This window comes from Mus pahari, chromosome 3, assembly GCF_900095145.1.
Source record: "Mus pahari chromosome 3, PAHARI_EIJ_v1.1, whole genome shotgun sequence".
Taxonomy (NCBI): Eukaryota; Metazoa; Chordata; class Mammalia; order Rodentia; family Muridae; genus Mus; species Mus pahari.
This window is the reverse complement of record NC_034592.1, coordinates 111,930,697-111,946,924: the sequence shown is the minus strand read 5'-3', so window position 1 is coordinate 111,946,924 and position 16,228 is coordinate 111,930,697. Positions and strand designations below refer to the sequence as shown.

The following is a 16,228-nucleotide window of genomic DNA, read 5'->3' as shown; positions in this document are numbered from 1 at the left end:
CACACACACACACACACACACACACACACACACACACACACGCGCGCGCGCGCGCGCACGCGCACACGCGCACTGGAGAATATATCAAGAAAGATAAATGTAGGTCAAGGCAAGAGAGTCCCCATGATGGCTCCAAGGGAAGATATGGAAAGAGTGGTGTAAAAGGATCAAAGGCCTCAGTGCCCAGGCATCCAAAGGGCTGAAGGCCGTGTTAGCTCCCATCAATCAGACTGGAAACCCTTATGATTCAAGGTCATCGGCCAGACCACACAGAATGATCTCGTCTCTATAGTAGTTAATAACTGACCCTATTCTGAACAATGCCGTCGTTTTACCTGACAAATCTTAAATAAAAGCAATACCCAACAAGATGAAATAGTTTCTCACTGGCTCACCTGTGTGCTACAAGAAAGCTAGCCTACTTACAGGAAATTCTTTGAACAAGGTAGAATTCTCATAGTACTACCAGTGATAGCCAGGAAAGATTATCCATACTTAGTTAGGGCTACTATTGCTGTGATGAAACACCATAGCCAAAAGAAAGTTGGCAAAGAGTTTATTTGGCTTACAATTTCACATCATAGTCCATCACTGAAGGAAGTCAGGACAGGAACTCAAAAAGGGAAGGGACCTGGAGATGGGAGCTGATGTAGAGGCCATGAAGGAGTGTTGCTTACTGCCTCACTTAGTCTACCTTCCTATAGAATCCAGGACCACCAGACCAGGGATGGCACCAGCACCAACAGGCTGGAACCTGCCCTATCAATCACCAATTAAGAAAATGCCCTACAGGCTTGTATACAGCCCAATCTTATGGAGGCATGATCTGAGGTTTTCTCCTCTCAGATGACTTTACCTTATGTCAAATTGACATCAAACTAGCCAGCACATTGGGATACTGAGAAACCACTACAGATAGAATAGATGTTAGAATTATCAAACAATCGCATTAAAACAATTATCCTAACTGTATTCTATATGGTCATACAAACAAGAATCTCAATATGAAAGATGAAGACTAGTTAGGATTAGTAACAGACTAGGTACTGAACAAAGTAAGATTACTCAATCAGAAGACATAACATTAGAAAGTCTCCAATGAAAAAATGAGGGGAGAAACGGGGAGGCATTAGCAGAGCATTGTTACATTATGGGACTTCAAACGGTCTGCTATGCACATAGCTGAAGTCCTTAAAAAAGAGGAGAGATGAGCTAGAGAAAGTACCCAAGGAGCTGAAGGAGTCTGCAACCCTATAGGTGGAACAACAATATGAACTAACCAGTACCCCCAGAGCTCGTGTCTCTAGCTGCATATGTAGCAGAAGATGGCGTATTCAGCCATCATTGGGAAGAGAGGCCCCTTGGTCTTGCAAACTTTATATGACCCATAGAGGGGAACACCAGAGCCAAGAAGCGGGAGTGAGAGTGGGTAGGGGAGCAGGGTAGGGGGAGGGTATAGGGGACATTCGGGATAACATTTGAAATGTAAATGAAGAAAATATCTAATAAAATAATTAAAAAAAAGAAGAGAGGTAAAAAGGCCCAAAACATACAAGACATAGTGATGTGTAACTCAGTGATAGAGTGTTCACATAATATGCATGAGGTCCTAGATTTAGTCTCTAGTACTGTGAGGGCAAGACAGTAAGTAGGCCAAATGTTCCCAAATGTGATACAAACTATAAACACATAAATGCAAGAAGTCTAATGAACTTCAAGAACAAGGAAAATTAGGAAAATAAATCAAAGTTAAGGGGAGAAATGGGACAAAGTCCATCTTACATACAGAGGAACAAAATCAGGTTCACCACCAAAGCAAGAGAAGAAACGGTGGAACATTGCAATACAGAAAAAGAAAAAGCAAGAACTCAACCCCAACCCTTTAAAAAACAAAACAAAACAAAACAAACAAACAAAACACTGCATAGCTCTCTCTGCTGCTGTGATAAACACCATGCCAGAGCGACTTGGCAGAGGGAAGGGTTGGTTTTGTCTTACACTTCCAGGTCACAGTCCTGTCGAGAGACATAAGGACAGGGACCTGCAGCAGAAACCAGGGAGGAACCACTGCTTGCAGTTTTGATCCCTGGCTGAAGCAGGAGGGTTTCTAAGAGATCGAAGTCAGCCTGGTTTGTTTAGCAAGTTCCAAGCCAGCCAAAACTACGCTGGGAAACCTTGTCTCAATCAACCTAACTAGGGCACCCTCTAGACAACTGTCAGGCTAGAGTTTTATTTAATGAAAAACTGACTTTCCCCTTGGGTTGCCGAATAATAACTTGTGCATTATGTGTTAGTTAAAGATAATACTGCCTTTAAAAGTGGTACCGCTGTCTTCCCATGTAAAAGAAAATGTTACATACACATAGTACAGAAAAGGTTTTTTGTTTTGTTTCTTTTTTTTTTTTTTTTAACTCAAGCCTCTTCTAAGGAACTATTTTCTTTCCTATTTTATTGGCCACTCCATTAAAATGCACCAAACAAGCAGAGTGCACAGGACATCAGGCTATTGGAAAAGGCTTGTCTGATCACAGGTCGTTGGGGAAACTGGTCATTGTGTATCACAGGAATTACCTCCTTCTGTCGTGCTGGCCAGAATCCAAGGGCTTGATGCAGACCAGCCAATCTCATTCCGGCAGGACACAGAGATGCTGTAATTAGCCAGGGCTTGCAGCTGCTGGATTTCATACAGATGTGGCGAAGCAGAGGTATTAAAAACCGTGACTGAACCATTACTCAGCTGGTCAGCTTCCTTGACCTGAATGAAGCGTAGATGCGAACTAGTATTAGTAAGACACGGGGTGGGGGGTGTCAGACTTGGGCACGCAGATGTTGGCGGCACGTAGCCCTTCCTCTGTGCTGGAGGAAGGACCTGCTTCCATTCAGGACACACACAAAATTCCCCATCAGCATTACTCATGTTACTCATGCAACAACTGATGCCTTCAGGAAAATGTCTATACTGTGGAATTTCACTATGGCAGGCAACAGACAAATAGGTACTGTGATAATGATATTATTACTATATTAATAATTATAACTCACACATACTCAAATAGAAAGGAGCCCCCCTTCTCCCAGATCCACTTCAGTTCTTAATCCATTCTTCTGTTTCATAGTATCTGGCCCTTTTAATAGTTTCGAGATCTTGTTTAAGAAGGTGGATTTCTTGGCTTTTGCTGTTTTATGATAACATGGAAAGCAAGCATATTTTCAGTACTTTATCATGAGGGGTGCCATGCTTGTATTTTTACTACAGTCTGTTTCACTTCACACTTCTGACACAGCACCAAGAGCTTTGCTGAGATTTTACTATTCCTATGCAGTTTATCATGAGTTTAAAAGCTCACAACTTGGGGTTAGAAACATGGCTCAGAGTGAAGAGCCCTGGCTGCTCTTTCAGAGGGCCTAGGTTGGATTCACAGCATCTCCACGCTTGTGAGCTAGCAGATGTGGGGGTTGGGACACGAATTTAGGCCCTCTGTAAGAACAGGAAGCATTCTTAATAACTGAGCAATCTCAGCAGTCCCCTTTTAAAGTTTTTTTATTAGCATGTTAATTATCCATGATAATGGGTTTCATTATAACATTTTCAAACATATATATAAATGTGTTTTGATTATATTCGATTCCCATTACATCCTCTTGTTCCCTCCAACCTTTTCCTCATCTGGGTCTCCTTTGTACTGTTATGGTTTATATATATATATATATATATATATATATATATATATATATATATATATAGTATATGTGTGTGTATATATATATATAATTTATTTAATTTTATGTGTATGATGTCTTGCCATGCATGTATGTGCACCATATACATGCCTGGTGTTGGCGGATGTCAGAAAAAGGCACCAGATCCCTTGGAACTGGAGTTTCAGGCAGTTCTGAGCCTGTGAGTGCTGGGCCCTCAACCGGGGTCATGGCAAAAGTAAACAATGCTCCTAACACCTGAGCCATTCTCCAGCACCATCACAGCCTTGTGTGTGTGTGTGTGTGCGTGTGTGTGTGTGTGTGTGTGTGTGTGTGTGTGTGTGTGAGCAATCATTAGGACTGTCTACAGGAGCATAGGTGAAGGGTTACTTACAGAACCATGGGTAGTACCCGACCAGAGGCTATGCTACTGAAAAACAAGTCTCTTCTCCCCCAGCAGCCGCCAACTGCCTAGGAGTCCTCAAGGAGTGAGCTTCCATGAGCTGCTCCTTCTGACTATTGTCACCTGCCTAGCCACTCTCAGGGAGGAGTAACGCCCTATGAACATCTCCCTACTCCATGACAGGATGTTGATGGGCCCAGTCTTGTGCAGGTCTTGTGCGAGTGACCACAGCTGCAGTATGTGAGCGTGTGACGGCCTTGTCATCTGGGAAGACAGCTAAAGCACATTTTAACTCCCAGCACTGTGCCTTGCTCCTGCTAGAACCATCTGTCAATCAGGGCTGGCAGAATAAATATGCATATAGGGACTTTTTAGAATGCCTTACGGACTGTGGTCCAGCTAGTCCAACCATGGCTGTCTACCAATACAAAGTCCAAGAGTCCAGTAGTTGCTCAGTCTATGAGGCTGGTGGTCTCATCTGGTCTTCAGTCGAAAGAATCCCAAGGAAATAGCCTCCAGTGCCAGTGAAGGGATGGATGGGCTTGCCAGTGAGAAGCTTGCCAGGCTGCCAGCAGAAGGTGTGGCCCAGATTAAAGGTGGATCTTCCAACCTCAAAAGATCTGGATTAAAAGTGGGTCTTCCGGGCTGATGAGATGGCTCAGTGGTTAAGAGCACCTGACTGTTCTTCCAAAGGTCCAGAGTTCAAATTCCAGCAACCACATGGTGGCTCATAACCATCCATAACGAGATCTGACTTCCCTCTTCTGGAATGTCTGAAGACAGCTACAGTGTACTTACATATAATAAATAAATAAATCTTTAAAAAAAAAAAAGTGGGTCTTCCCATTTCAGTTGATTTAATTAAGCCTCGCGAGTTTTAGTTCATTGTAGATGTAGCCCCACTGATAGCCAAGAGTAGCCATCCCACCACACCATCTTGGCATCTTTCACACTTCATTTGGAAACCCTGCTTACGTTGACTTCCGAAATAGTAAATAGGCCTTGAATGTCTTCCTCCAGAGAATCCAGATGCTGAGGAGGTAAGAGAATTCTTATCCAGCAATACCTAGTTTTCATCAGAATTACATTAGCCCCTCCCCCTCCCCCAGCAGACACACTGTAGGAGGGACTGAGGTTCTGGGGTGCAGGCCATCTTGCAGGAAGATACTATCACCTGAGAACTTCGGGGCTCCTTTTCTTCTGGGGGTTCCATAAGTGTACACTTCAGATAGTTCTGTGTCTGCAATCTCACTCCCAAGGCTGCTTCACGGAGGACTACACGGCTACAAACATGGCTGACCTCAGGAATCCCCATATGGAGCCAGGGCCTGTTTGCTGCCATTCTCGTTTGCATACCACACCTGCCCTTAGTGTGCCACACTGACAAAGCTAGTGCGTGACTATTGTCTTTCTCCTTTTTAAAGGCCTTGTGATTGGGCTTCATTTGCCAGAACTGGAACTGAACTGCAGGCCTACACACATGCTAAGCAACTGTCCAGACATTGAGGTACCCGACACCTCTAAGCCTCTTTGCATTTCTATTTTAAGAGTCTTACCACGTAGTCCAGGCTGTGGGCAAACTGTCATTCCCCCATCTCAGTCTCCGAGTAGCTGGGTTTATAGACACCCTGGGATTAGCAGCTACCATGCCCAACAAAAATCTCTTCTGTCTTATTTTGTGACATGAAGATCTCTGCTCTTGCCTTGAGTTGGCTTTGGTAGTGTGGCCTTTTTCCTTCTCACTCTCCACTCCGATGGAAACTTAACCTGAGGAGCATGCACAGTTGGCATATATTCTGGGAGAAGCTGGGATATACAGTAAAATATGGTTTCTGTCTCATCGAGCAAACCCTTCTCTAATCTCCTTAAGATGTTTATTTTCTCATCTCTACCCCTCCCTGCAAATTCCACAACTCCCTCCACGCTATCCTGCGAATCTGTGTACATAGAGCAAGAGAAAGGATTCTCAGCAAAAAATCTAGTTCTTAGCCAAGCCCCTCCCCCCTTGTGCATACATACTCTTTGGGAATGGGTTATAAGGGTAGAGGTGGTTTCTCTACCTCAAGTATATGTAAAATTAAAAAAGAAAAGACAACAGCAGTGGGTAAAACAGAAGCAACCAAAAGCAATTTTTTGGGGAAAAAAACTTTAATCAAAAAACTAATTCCCCGCCGGGCATGGTGGTGCATGCCTTTAATCCCAGCACTCAGGAGGCAGAGGCAGGCGGATTTCTGAGTTCAAGGCCAACCTGGTCTACAAAGTGAGTTCCGGGGCTACACAGAGAACAGAGAAACCCTGTCTCGAAAAACCAAAACCAAAAACAAAACCAAAAACAAAACCTAATTCCCCTTAATAAGGAGGTGCGATCACAGGCCATGGGCATACAGTGTTGTTATGTCAGGATAGGTGTGCGTGCAGTTTAGCACAGGACCATAAATAGACATTCTGGAACATTTCGGAGTCTCCTGGTAGATGCCACGAGGGTGGAGTGAAGGCTGAATTCCACCTCTGAGTCAGATCTTGTGGGTGACAGGAAGGTACCAGCTGGCCCGAGGCTGAGGCCACCACTGTTTGAGAAACAGGGGCCATGTGCTTATCTTGGGGTGGCTTTTTGGCAGAAACGACTTTTTGTTCTTTCATATTAAACTATGCACTGACTTCCTGGTGACCAACCACTAAAACTAAGGTGGAAGAAACCTTTGGCTCTCTGCCCCAATCCCACTTCCGGAACCTTCTGTGAGCATGTATGGGGCAGGTTCTTAGGAAAAAAATCGGATTTCTAAAATGGCCCTCCTCTGTGGACCCTGGGGAAAAGCAGGGCATAGAATGGCAAGAGGCACGTCAGGGAGTTAAAAATAGAAATGGAACATGTGTCCCAAAAAATGGGTGAAGAAAGAAACTCTAGTCAGGATCAAAGGAAGTGAAAGGGTATTTCCAGAAAGCGTGCAGGCCTGAATCTCATCCAAACCATTCATTTGCTACTGAGTTTAAAATGGTGATGAACTAAATCCATGCTCAGTCCCTCCGGGAAGGGGACATACTGAACGCAACTTCTATATCCCACGAGGGACCACCATGGGACACAAAGGACACTCTATTAAATGTGACGTTCAAAAAAATGAAACCCAGTTTTTAATATATGAAACCCAGTTTTTAATATAGGTAAATATCGAGATTGTCTGTGCCATTTAATTGGCTTTTCTGGGTCATTTGCTCATCTAACTCGACCAGAGGCAGAAGGGAGAAAGAGTGTGTGTGTGGGGGGGCAAGCTGGTGGTTTGAGTGCAGAATGACCACATCTGACACCACATGGTCCAAGGTGGCCGAGGGGAGCCTACCCTTTGTCTGCCCTGGGAGGCTTTTTTAGATAGTCCACAGCTATGCAAAGCCACAGCAAAGTCAGAGGGGATGGGTGAAGCTGGTGTTTGACTCTTCACCTTCTGGAGTGACCTAGTACTTCCAGCCATCTAGCCGTCCCGCCCCTCCACACACCTACCCAGAGACTCACTCTCTTGAAGAGGTCATAGTGGGAACCATTCTCTCTCAGAGTCTCCGTGAAGTTAGTCACTCCCATGAGAAAAGTTCTGCCATACCCTCTCTAGCTCCTCAGTTTAGCCTTTCAGAAGGCTGGCTGTAACTCCATCTATGTCCGAAGAACAAACACCAACACCATTCCCTCACTGTACCCAGCAACGGAGCTCTGAACTCACACAGAGTAAAACTGGTAGAATTAAAGGGAGAAAGGCTTAAAAAACGAGAGTTGAGACCTAGAATCCTCACTCGTAGTTACAGATAGAAGTATACTAGGGCAGAAGACAAACAGGATACAAGACAGAGTGAGACCACGAACCAACCAGGCTAAACTGTTTACACACAGAACGTTTCTACAACTGGCTTACCCCATCTCTAGTGCCCGGCAGTCTCTGGGATAGGACATCTGCTACATCATTAAACAAGCGTTAATAAATGCTAAATGACTGAGATCATGCTAAGTATTTTCTCATGGAACATTAGAAATAAAAAAGAGGGGCTGGTGAGATGGCTCAGTAGGTAAGAGCACCCGACTGCTCTTCCGAAGGTCCAGAGTTCAAATCCCAGCAACCACATGGTGGCTCACAACCATCCGTAACAAGATCTGACGCCCTCTTCTGGAGTGTCTGAAGACAGCTACAGTGTACTTACATATAATAAATAAATAAATCTTTAAAAAAAAAAAAGAAATAGGTCCAATATTAAAAAAAAAAAAAAAGAAAAGAAATAAAAAAGAGGTTCAGTGGGTAAGAACACTGACTGGACATGCATGGAGACCCACGTGCAAATCAGCAGCGCCCACATAAAAAGCTGACAGTGACTGACTATTAGCCTAGTCCCGAGTAATCCCAGTGCTGCAGGGGCAGAGGCAGGAGGCTCTCTGAGGCTCGCTGACTGCCGGCCTTGTTCCAGGCTTCAGTGACAGACCCTGTCTCAGAAGACTAGGTGGAAAGTGATGGAGCAGGATACCAGGCAGCCTCCTCCGACCTCACACCATGCGTGTGTGCATGTACCTGCATGTACACATGGGAGTGTACCACACACATACGGGAATAATTTTTTTTTTTAAAGATTTAAAAGCATGGAATTTAAACACATTCCTAAGTAATCAAGAAAACCAAAAGAAAAAAGAAAAAAAAAGAAAAGAAAGAAAGAAAAAAGAAAGAAAAGGGAAAAGAGAAAAAGAAAAGGAAGGAAGGAAGGAAGGAAGACAGAGAGAGAGAAAGAAGGAAAGAGAGAAAGAGAGAGAGAAAGAAGGAAAGAGAGAGAGAGAAAGATGGAAAGGAAAAGAAAAGAGAAAAAGGCAAAATCAAACCAAGGGAGAAACCCGTTGAGATGAATGATAATACAGCAAATCAAAACTGCCCTGGAACACAGCTAGCGCCATGTCTACAGGGAAATGTTTAGCACAGATGTGCAGCATAAACACTTTTCCAATGTGTACATTTTTCCAATGAGGCATGGTGGCACACACTGCCCTTTGGAGGCAGAAGCAGGAGGAACAGGAGTTCATGGTTATTTTTGGCAACAGTAAGAGGAAGGGCACGATAGACAACAAGAAGCTGACTCTGTCTTTAAAAAAAAAAAAAAAAATCATTAATCAGTTGATTAGATTTCCTGGTGAGAGACAGTAGGTACAAGGAGTGAAATTCACATTCAAAGTCAGGCAGGAGCTAAGCAAGGCTGGGAGCCTTAGGGCGAGGGGACTGCTTTAGGGATAATGCTTGTCTTTATTTTGCAGAGAAGGAACAGCTGTCAGATAAGAGTAGGAGGCACCAAGGACAGTGAACTTAATTCCAGTTGGTATGAAAAACATCTGGTTGATCAACACAAAATTCTCTGGAAGTCACGTCTCCAAACTGAGTTGGCATGACAAGTATGCTAGGTTAATTTGTTTGTCTTTTTAAAATCTAATTTCATTTATTTATTATTAATTATTATTATCACGGGGGGAGGGGACTTGTGTGCCATGATACACAAGGAAAGGTCAGAAGAGGATGCTCAGGACTCCGTTCTCTCCTACTGTGGGATCAAACTCAGGCTGTCAGGCTTGTGTGGCAACTTGCTGGCCTGGCTAATGACTTCTGTTTGTTTGCTTATTGTTTGTTTCTTGAGACTGGGTTTCTGTGTTGTCCTAGCTATCTTGGAACTCACTCTGCAGACCTCAGAGATCCACCTGTCTCTGCCTCACCCACCCTCAATGCTGGGATTAAAGGCGTGTGCCACTACCCGCCCCCCAACACACACAGGTTAATGAGTTTTTAATGAGAAAACTAGATATTCAGGAAATTAAGAGTAATTTCATTCCTATACATAACAATGGACAAGGTAGAATACATTCGGACTATCAGCAGACAGTCCAAGAGTGACTGCTAACTAGCTCCCACACAGTGTCTGATCTGACTATGGAGTTAGGACCTCTGAGCTCTGATGTTGATTGGCATCAGATCTTCCGGGCCTGAGTTTTGGTCCTGTCACTCACAGACTAGGTGAGTGTGTTTTAAGCAAGCGGTACCTAAAGAACGCCTTGGTTGCAGTGGGCTCTTGCTAAGTAACAATGTTACTGATACTGTTTCTGTTTTCATGAAAGGACCACTCAGGAGTATGCAGCTTATACCACGACAAGGTATCATTTAGGGTGACCCACCCATATTTTCCCCAACCCTGTTTCATAGTAACTTTAGCTAATGTTAAAAGGAACTTTAGATTGAACAAGGCCAGCAAACCCAACCCCCAACGGTTTCCCCAAGAGATAGTGGCTAAGGGGCTTCATCTATCAGCATACATGATCCTCCTTGGGCTAGTGCAACTAACTGTCCTTCATAACACCAGCCCAGGACAAGTCATTCTGGGAGGTGTGTGGCCTCCTGGAACTTTGATCACAAAGCAGTTCTCATTCTGGGATGTATGTAATTTATAAAGAATTATCCCTGGTTTCATGGCCTTTGTCCTTGGAAACATGTTTCTCTCCTGCTTGGGTCCTGGGCCACAGTGGAGCACTGTGGCCAGAGAAACCAAACAGCCGGTGATGGTGGACATGGAGGGGAGTGGAAGAGGTTACCCTGGCGGGGAGGAGGGAAAGTCAGAGAGCACAGCTCAGCACCACACAGGGCTTTCCCTCTCCATTCTGGAGATTTACCTGAATGTTGCAGTTCTGAAGTGGGGAGTAGCCATCAAAACCGGGGACCCAGGAGACCAGGATGCCATGTGCTGTACTGTTAAGGATATGGACTTCAGTGGGCGGAGAGGGGATTACTACGGAAAAACAATACACACACATGCAATCAATTATAAACCACAGGAGGCTGCAAGTGTCAAACCAGTCAGTTTCAACCTGTGGGTCATGACCCTTCTGAGGGTCAAACAACTCTTTCACCGGAGTCAGTTAACATCAGAAAACACAGATATTCATATTACCATTCATAACAGTAGCAAGATTATGGTTATGAAGCAGCAACGAAATAATTTTGTAGTTGGGGGTGACCACAACATGAGGAACTGTGTTAAAGGACGGCAGCATTAGGAGATTGAGAACCACAGGCTCAGACAAAGGTGGTCTTGGTTGTTCTGATAAAAGCTTTAAGATAAATGAAGGTCAGAAACACAAGTTTGGCCTCAGAGTTGGTGAGACAAGGCAGAAGGACTGGAAGTTCAAGGCCACCTTGTCTTAAAATAAACGCATAGAAATCCTACAAGCATTGAAAATAGGATAAAGTTTTTAAAGAAAGTTTAGATGAGATTCTACATGAAGCACACATTTTAATGCTTCCCATTTTATACATGTCTAAACTCAGGGAAATTTAAACCTTAGCCTTAGTAAATATGTCTTTACAAGTCTACACCCACTGATGGATTTCTGAGATTCCCAGCATGCCTTTTGAAACTGTAATAGCGGAATTTGTGGAAAAGGAAGGAAGTTATACACTTCCTGCAGGAGTCACTTTTAGTTTGCCTTTTTTTTTTTTTTTTTTTTTTTTTTGCAATGAAGCTTTACAAAATGCTATGTCATATCCTTCATCCAGTCCATTTACCGAAACTGAAGTCAGAATCTTTTAGAACTCCTTTAGTTGTTTTAAATCCCCTTCTCTGCATACCCAACCTTTAACTTCTCATTCAGCATACTCTAACATGTCTTTGTGTTGCTGTGATTTTCCTGAGGATAACAGGAAAGAATCATGAGCCCAGCATTTATTCTTCTCTATCTAAAGAGCTATGTGACAGTAAAATGTAAAACGTATTTGAATTTCCATGAGAAAGAATGATGGCATAAAGATTAAATATGGCAGAATTTGCTTGTGGGTTTCCCTTCCCTTCCAAGTTTTGGGTATCAATCCCTGTTATTACGCAGGAGTCGAAGGGCAGGGTGAAGGTCTGTAATGTCGCCACTAACATCTGCATTTGGACTTCGTTACTGTCAATCAACTGTCCAGTGAGCTCCCATCTAGTAAGATGGGAGGTAAGATGGAGAGGGAGAAGAGGAGGCAGACTGATCCCACATGCTCTCTGCTCCCAGTTGTCAGTATCCCTCTTGTAAGATTTGGATCAGGCTCCGTTGGCCCAGTCCTCCACCGAAGTGGCCATGACGAGCCTACCTCTGGGCTCTTCAACGGTTAATGAGGATAAGCACAAGGCAGAAATGGGAAAGCGAACATGGAGGTAAAGCAGCTGGTTTATTTTCTTCTTGTGCAAAGCAGAACTACACTAGCTAATGATTATCAACAACGTATGTGCCAAGAACTGCTATGACTATATTACTTGGATTAAATAACCAAGCCTCAAAAATAAGTAGACTTTATAATTGTCCCGAGTTTTTTTTTTTTTTTCCAACACTGACATCAAAGAGAAGAGAGGTGTGTAGTGTTACAAAGAAAGTCATGGAGTAAGTCAGACTCAAATCTGTGCCCCTCCGCAGCCCCCAGGACCTGCTAGAGAATCCTAGCCTTTCTGCTCACCTTTGATGTTGATCTGTACACCCTTGGACACCGTCAGCCCTTTGTCATTGTGGGCCTCACAGCTGAAGACTGCTGTCTCTGTCAGACCTGAGATGGAAGGGCACTTGTGAGATTCAGGCAGATAAACAGATTGTCCTGGGCTAGAGACTCGCAGCTTTGCCAGCTTTAGTTTCTTGGTTTGTAGCTTCGAGCCTAATATGTAAAATTAGTCTAAAGAGAAACTCGTGATAGCTATAGGAAAACCAACCACAGGTGCCCGGAGCAGGCAGCCTGGCCCCAGAGGCAGCTGTTTTCAGCCTTTAATCCCTGAATGCCAGGTAGTATTGCTCAGACATTTTTGAGTCCAGTCGGGGAAGAGGTTGAGACACAGTCTATCTATGTAGTTCTGGCTGTCCTGGAACTCACTCTGTAGACCAGGCTGACCTTGAACTTACAGAGATCTGCTTGCCTTTGCCTTCTAAGTGCTGCAATTATGGGGTGTGAGCCACTACACCCAGCCAGAGTTCAGTCGCAACACAACAGTCAACACAGAAGCACATGCACACAATGATGGGGCGAGTCAGAAAAACACAGGAATCAAGGGAGAGTTCCCAGTGGTGAAACACTGGAGGGAAATCATCAAGTGGATTGCTTAATTAAGGTCTCCTGACAATTTAAAGCACCAAGAACAGTGGCTTCAGTCAGGAGCCATATCTTTGCGTATTCACTTCCTCTGGGGAGGAGACGCTCCTACTTTGTATGGTGGCTAAAGCAAATAACTAGTAATCTGGAAATGAATATTTTATTTTGCACCTCTTACTTGCATCTATAAAGAATGCTAGCCGGGCGTGGTGGCACACGCCTTTACTCCTAGCACTCAGGAGGCAGAGGCAGGCGGCTTTCTGAGTTCGAGGCCAGCCTGGTCTACAAAGTGAGTTCCAGGACAGCCAGGGCTACACAGAGAAACTCTGTCTCAAAACAAAAACAAAACAAAACAAAACAAAAAACAAAAAACAAAAAGAATGCTTATGAATGACTACTCTGCAGGAAGGGGGTGTCCTTATATCTTCTGTGTGCTGCTAATTTTGAAAAGTATGCATAGCTACACAGACATTCTGATATCTACATTCCAAATTTTTCCATGATTGAAGTAGCTGAATAAAATGTAATAGTAGAGACCTGGAAAACTGGATAGAATCTAGGCACTTGGGCATACCTAATCCCCAACTCCTCCTGCAATATCTTGACACAACGTCACCCAGTGGAATCACTTCTCTTACAGAGTGGTTTTCCACCATGATTTTCTATTTCTCCTGTGAAGTCTATTTTAGTAGCATCTGCACAGGTGCTTGGAAATCATAACTGCATGATTTTCTTTCTTTTGGATTGATTATATTTATAGATATTATCAGGAAACAATGAATTGGTAAATAATTCCATGTTTTCTTTGGTCAGTGATGGGGATGAAACCCAAGACTTCATTTATGATAGATAAGCTACATCTTTCCCTCCTCCTTTGCCATATCAAACTGTAATTTTCCATGTATACAGTCTAGAAAGTTCTGAACCCTGGGTCAAGATGCCATAGCAGCTGTTCTCAGAGTCTGGTCCACAGACTTCAGGAGCTGTTGTTCTCAGAGTCAGGTCCACAGACTTCAGGAGGTGCCAGGGACACTTGCCCTCAAAAGTTAGCTTATTTTCACTATAGCAATGTGATTTTCCTTTTCATGCTCATTATCTCACGAATGCATGAAGGAATTTTCCAGAGAGTGACATCATATGACGATGCCACACGTCTACCAGTCAGTGGAACATAGACTTGCATTTCCTTGCTTTTTAAAGTTTTCCATTTTACTTTCTAATTCCATAACCAGATAGGCATATTTAGTACAAAATTGTTTTGTTTTTCTTTTTCAACAATTTTTAACTCTTAAAGGGATCCCCACATCGAATTCTTTGAGAGTTGTTGTCCCATTGGGACTCTGGGGGAGGGGCAGAGGGAGTCTCTACCTCCTGGAAAAGGATGAAGAACTGAGAGGCAGGTGGCAAACACCAGCAAATGCACAAACAAAAAGCCTTCGAGGGGCATCGGTTGGTCGGGCTTTGATTGTGGGAAAGAGAATGTACACAGTGAGGACCAAGGCAGGACCCACCGTGCATGTGGGTGTGTGTGTGTGTGTGTGTGGGGTGCATTCCGCTGCGCTCCATGCCACAGCCTCACTCTCAGGCTGCAGCATCCTCATAACCGATGGGCCCTGATCTCCCAGGCGACACCCATACCACCAGCTCCCAAAAGTTTGCAATGCTTGACTCTTATTTAGGAAAACCACGTTTTGGCTCCATCAGAACACAAGGAATTCTACTGATTTTTAATTTATTTAAGGTGTGGTAGATGTCTGCAGGCCAGACATCTTTTGATTTCAGTTGTTCTTATCCAAACTTTTAGGAAATATACATGGAATATGAACTACAAAAATCACATTCCACACTGAGCGAGGCAGGAAGAGTCGGCTCTATGGCAAACCAGGTTTATTTCACTGGGATCCGGTACTTCACCGCAGCTCCCTGAAGGAGGGAGCCGGGCACATTGTTCCTGGCCTCTATGGTAGGCTGACAGACAGTGCTTAAAGGGAAGCTGGCTACTGTGTGGCTTGATTTTAGATCAAGCAGGAAGTCATTTTCCTCTTTGTGTTTTTTTTTTTTTCTCTCCAAAGTTTACACAAGGTCAGAAAAACAGTTTACAGCAGATGTCTCAGCAGCACAAGGTACCCACACCAAACTGGAACTCCCAGAGCCCAGCTCCATTGCTTCTCCATGTGGGTTGGGGGTTGACGCCCACAAGCCGAACAGATGCAAGCAGACAGAAGTGGAAACCCATCTAAATAAAGGCAACTTTCTCCCAAACTAGACTGGCACTTACAGTTTCAGGGGTACCCCACCCCCACTCTATCCCACCCCCACCCTACCCCACCTCCAGCCTACCAGGTATTCCACCCTCCCCATTCCAGGGACAGAACTCTAACCTCATTTACTCTGGGCTACTGCTCTACCACAGAACCACACCCTGCCCTGTATAACTTTTCCCTTATGGTTTTTTGGTTTAGTGGCACAAATATACATCCCAAGCACAACCTCGTTTACACAGTCAGACTAGCTATGCAGAGTGCTCTGCAGGAAAAGTTAACCTTTTCTCTCTCGCTTGGTCCCCTCTATGCAGGGACCATAACCACCAGGTTGAAATAAACCTGAGAGTTTAAAGCCCAAACCCTTGTGGCTTTCCTGGGAGAACAGCATCTGTGAGTCTTGGGTCTCCACCCTTCCTCCCACAGATCCTGAACGCTCCTAGTGAAGGCTCCACCATGCCTGAAACCTCTTCCTCCCCACCCGTCCCCAGGGTTCCAGTGAATGACTTCTGTAGCTATCTTGTTTGCCCTACTCCCCAGACATTCACAGAGACACACACAGACACCGGCACACAGACACACACACACACAGACACACACACACAGACACACACACACAGACACACACACAGACACACACAGACACACACACAGACACACACAGACACACACACACAGACACACACAGACACACACACAGACACACACACACAGACACACACACAGACACACACAGACACACACACACAGACACACACACA

At 44.3% G+C, this 16,228-nt stretch overlaps 1 protein-coding gene across 3 annotated transcripts in view; it reads right to left on the bottom strand.

The window, feature by feature from the left end:
- The window catches only part of Mertk (MER proto-oncogene, tyrosine kinase), a 105,473-nt gene that overhangs the window by 42,017 nt on the left and 47,228 nt on the right, over positions 1-16,228 (bottom strand). For all 3 annotated transcript variants that reach the window (XM_021193630.2, XM_029536827.1, XM_029536828.1), the window contains exons 5-7: positions 12,586-12,672; positions 10,773-10,888; positions 2,572-2,755 (exon numbers count right to left, since the gene is read on the bottom strand). In XM_021193630.2, coding sequence (XP_021049289.1) covers positions 2,572-2,755; positions 10,773-10,888; positions 12,586-12,672 — 387 coding nt within the window. The remainder of the gene's footprint in view (positions 1-2,571; positions 2,756-10,772; positions 10,889-12,585; positions 12,673-16,228) is intronic.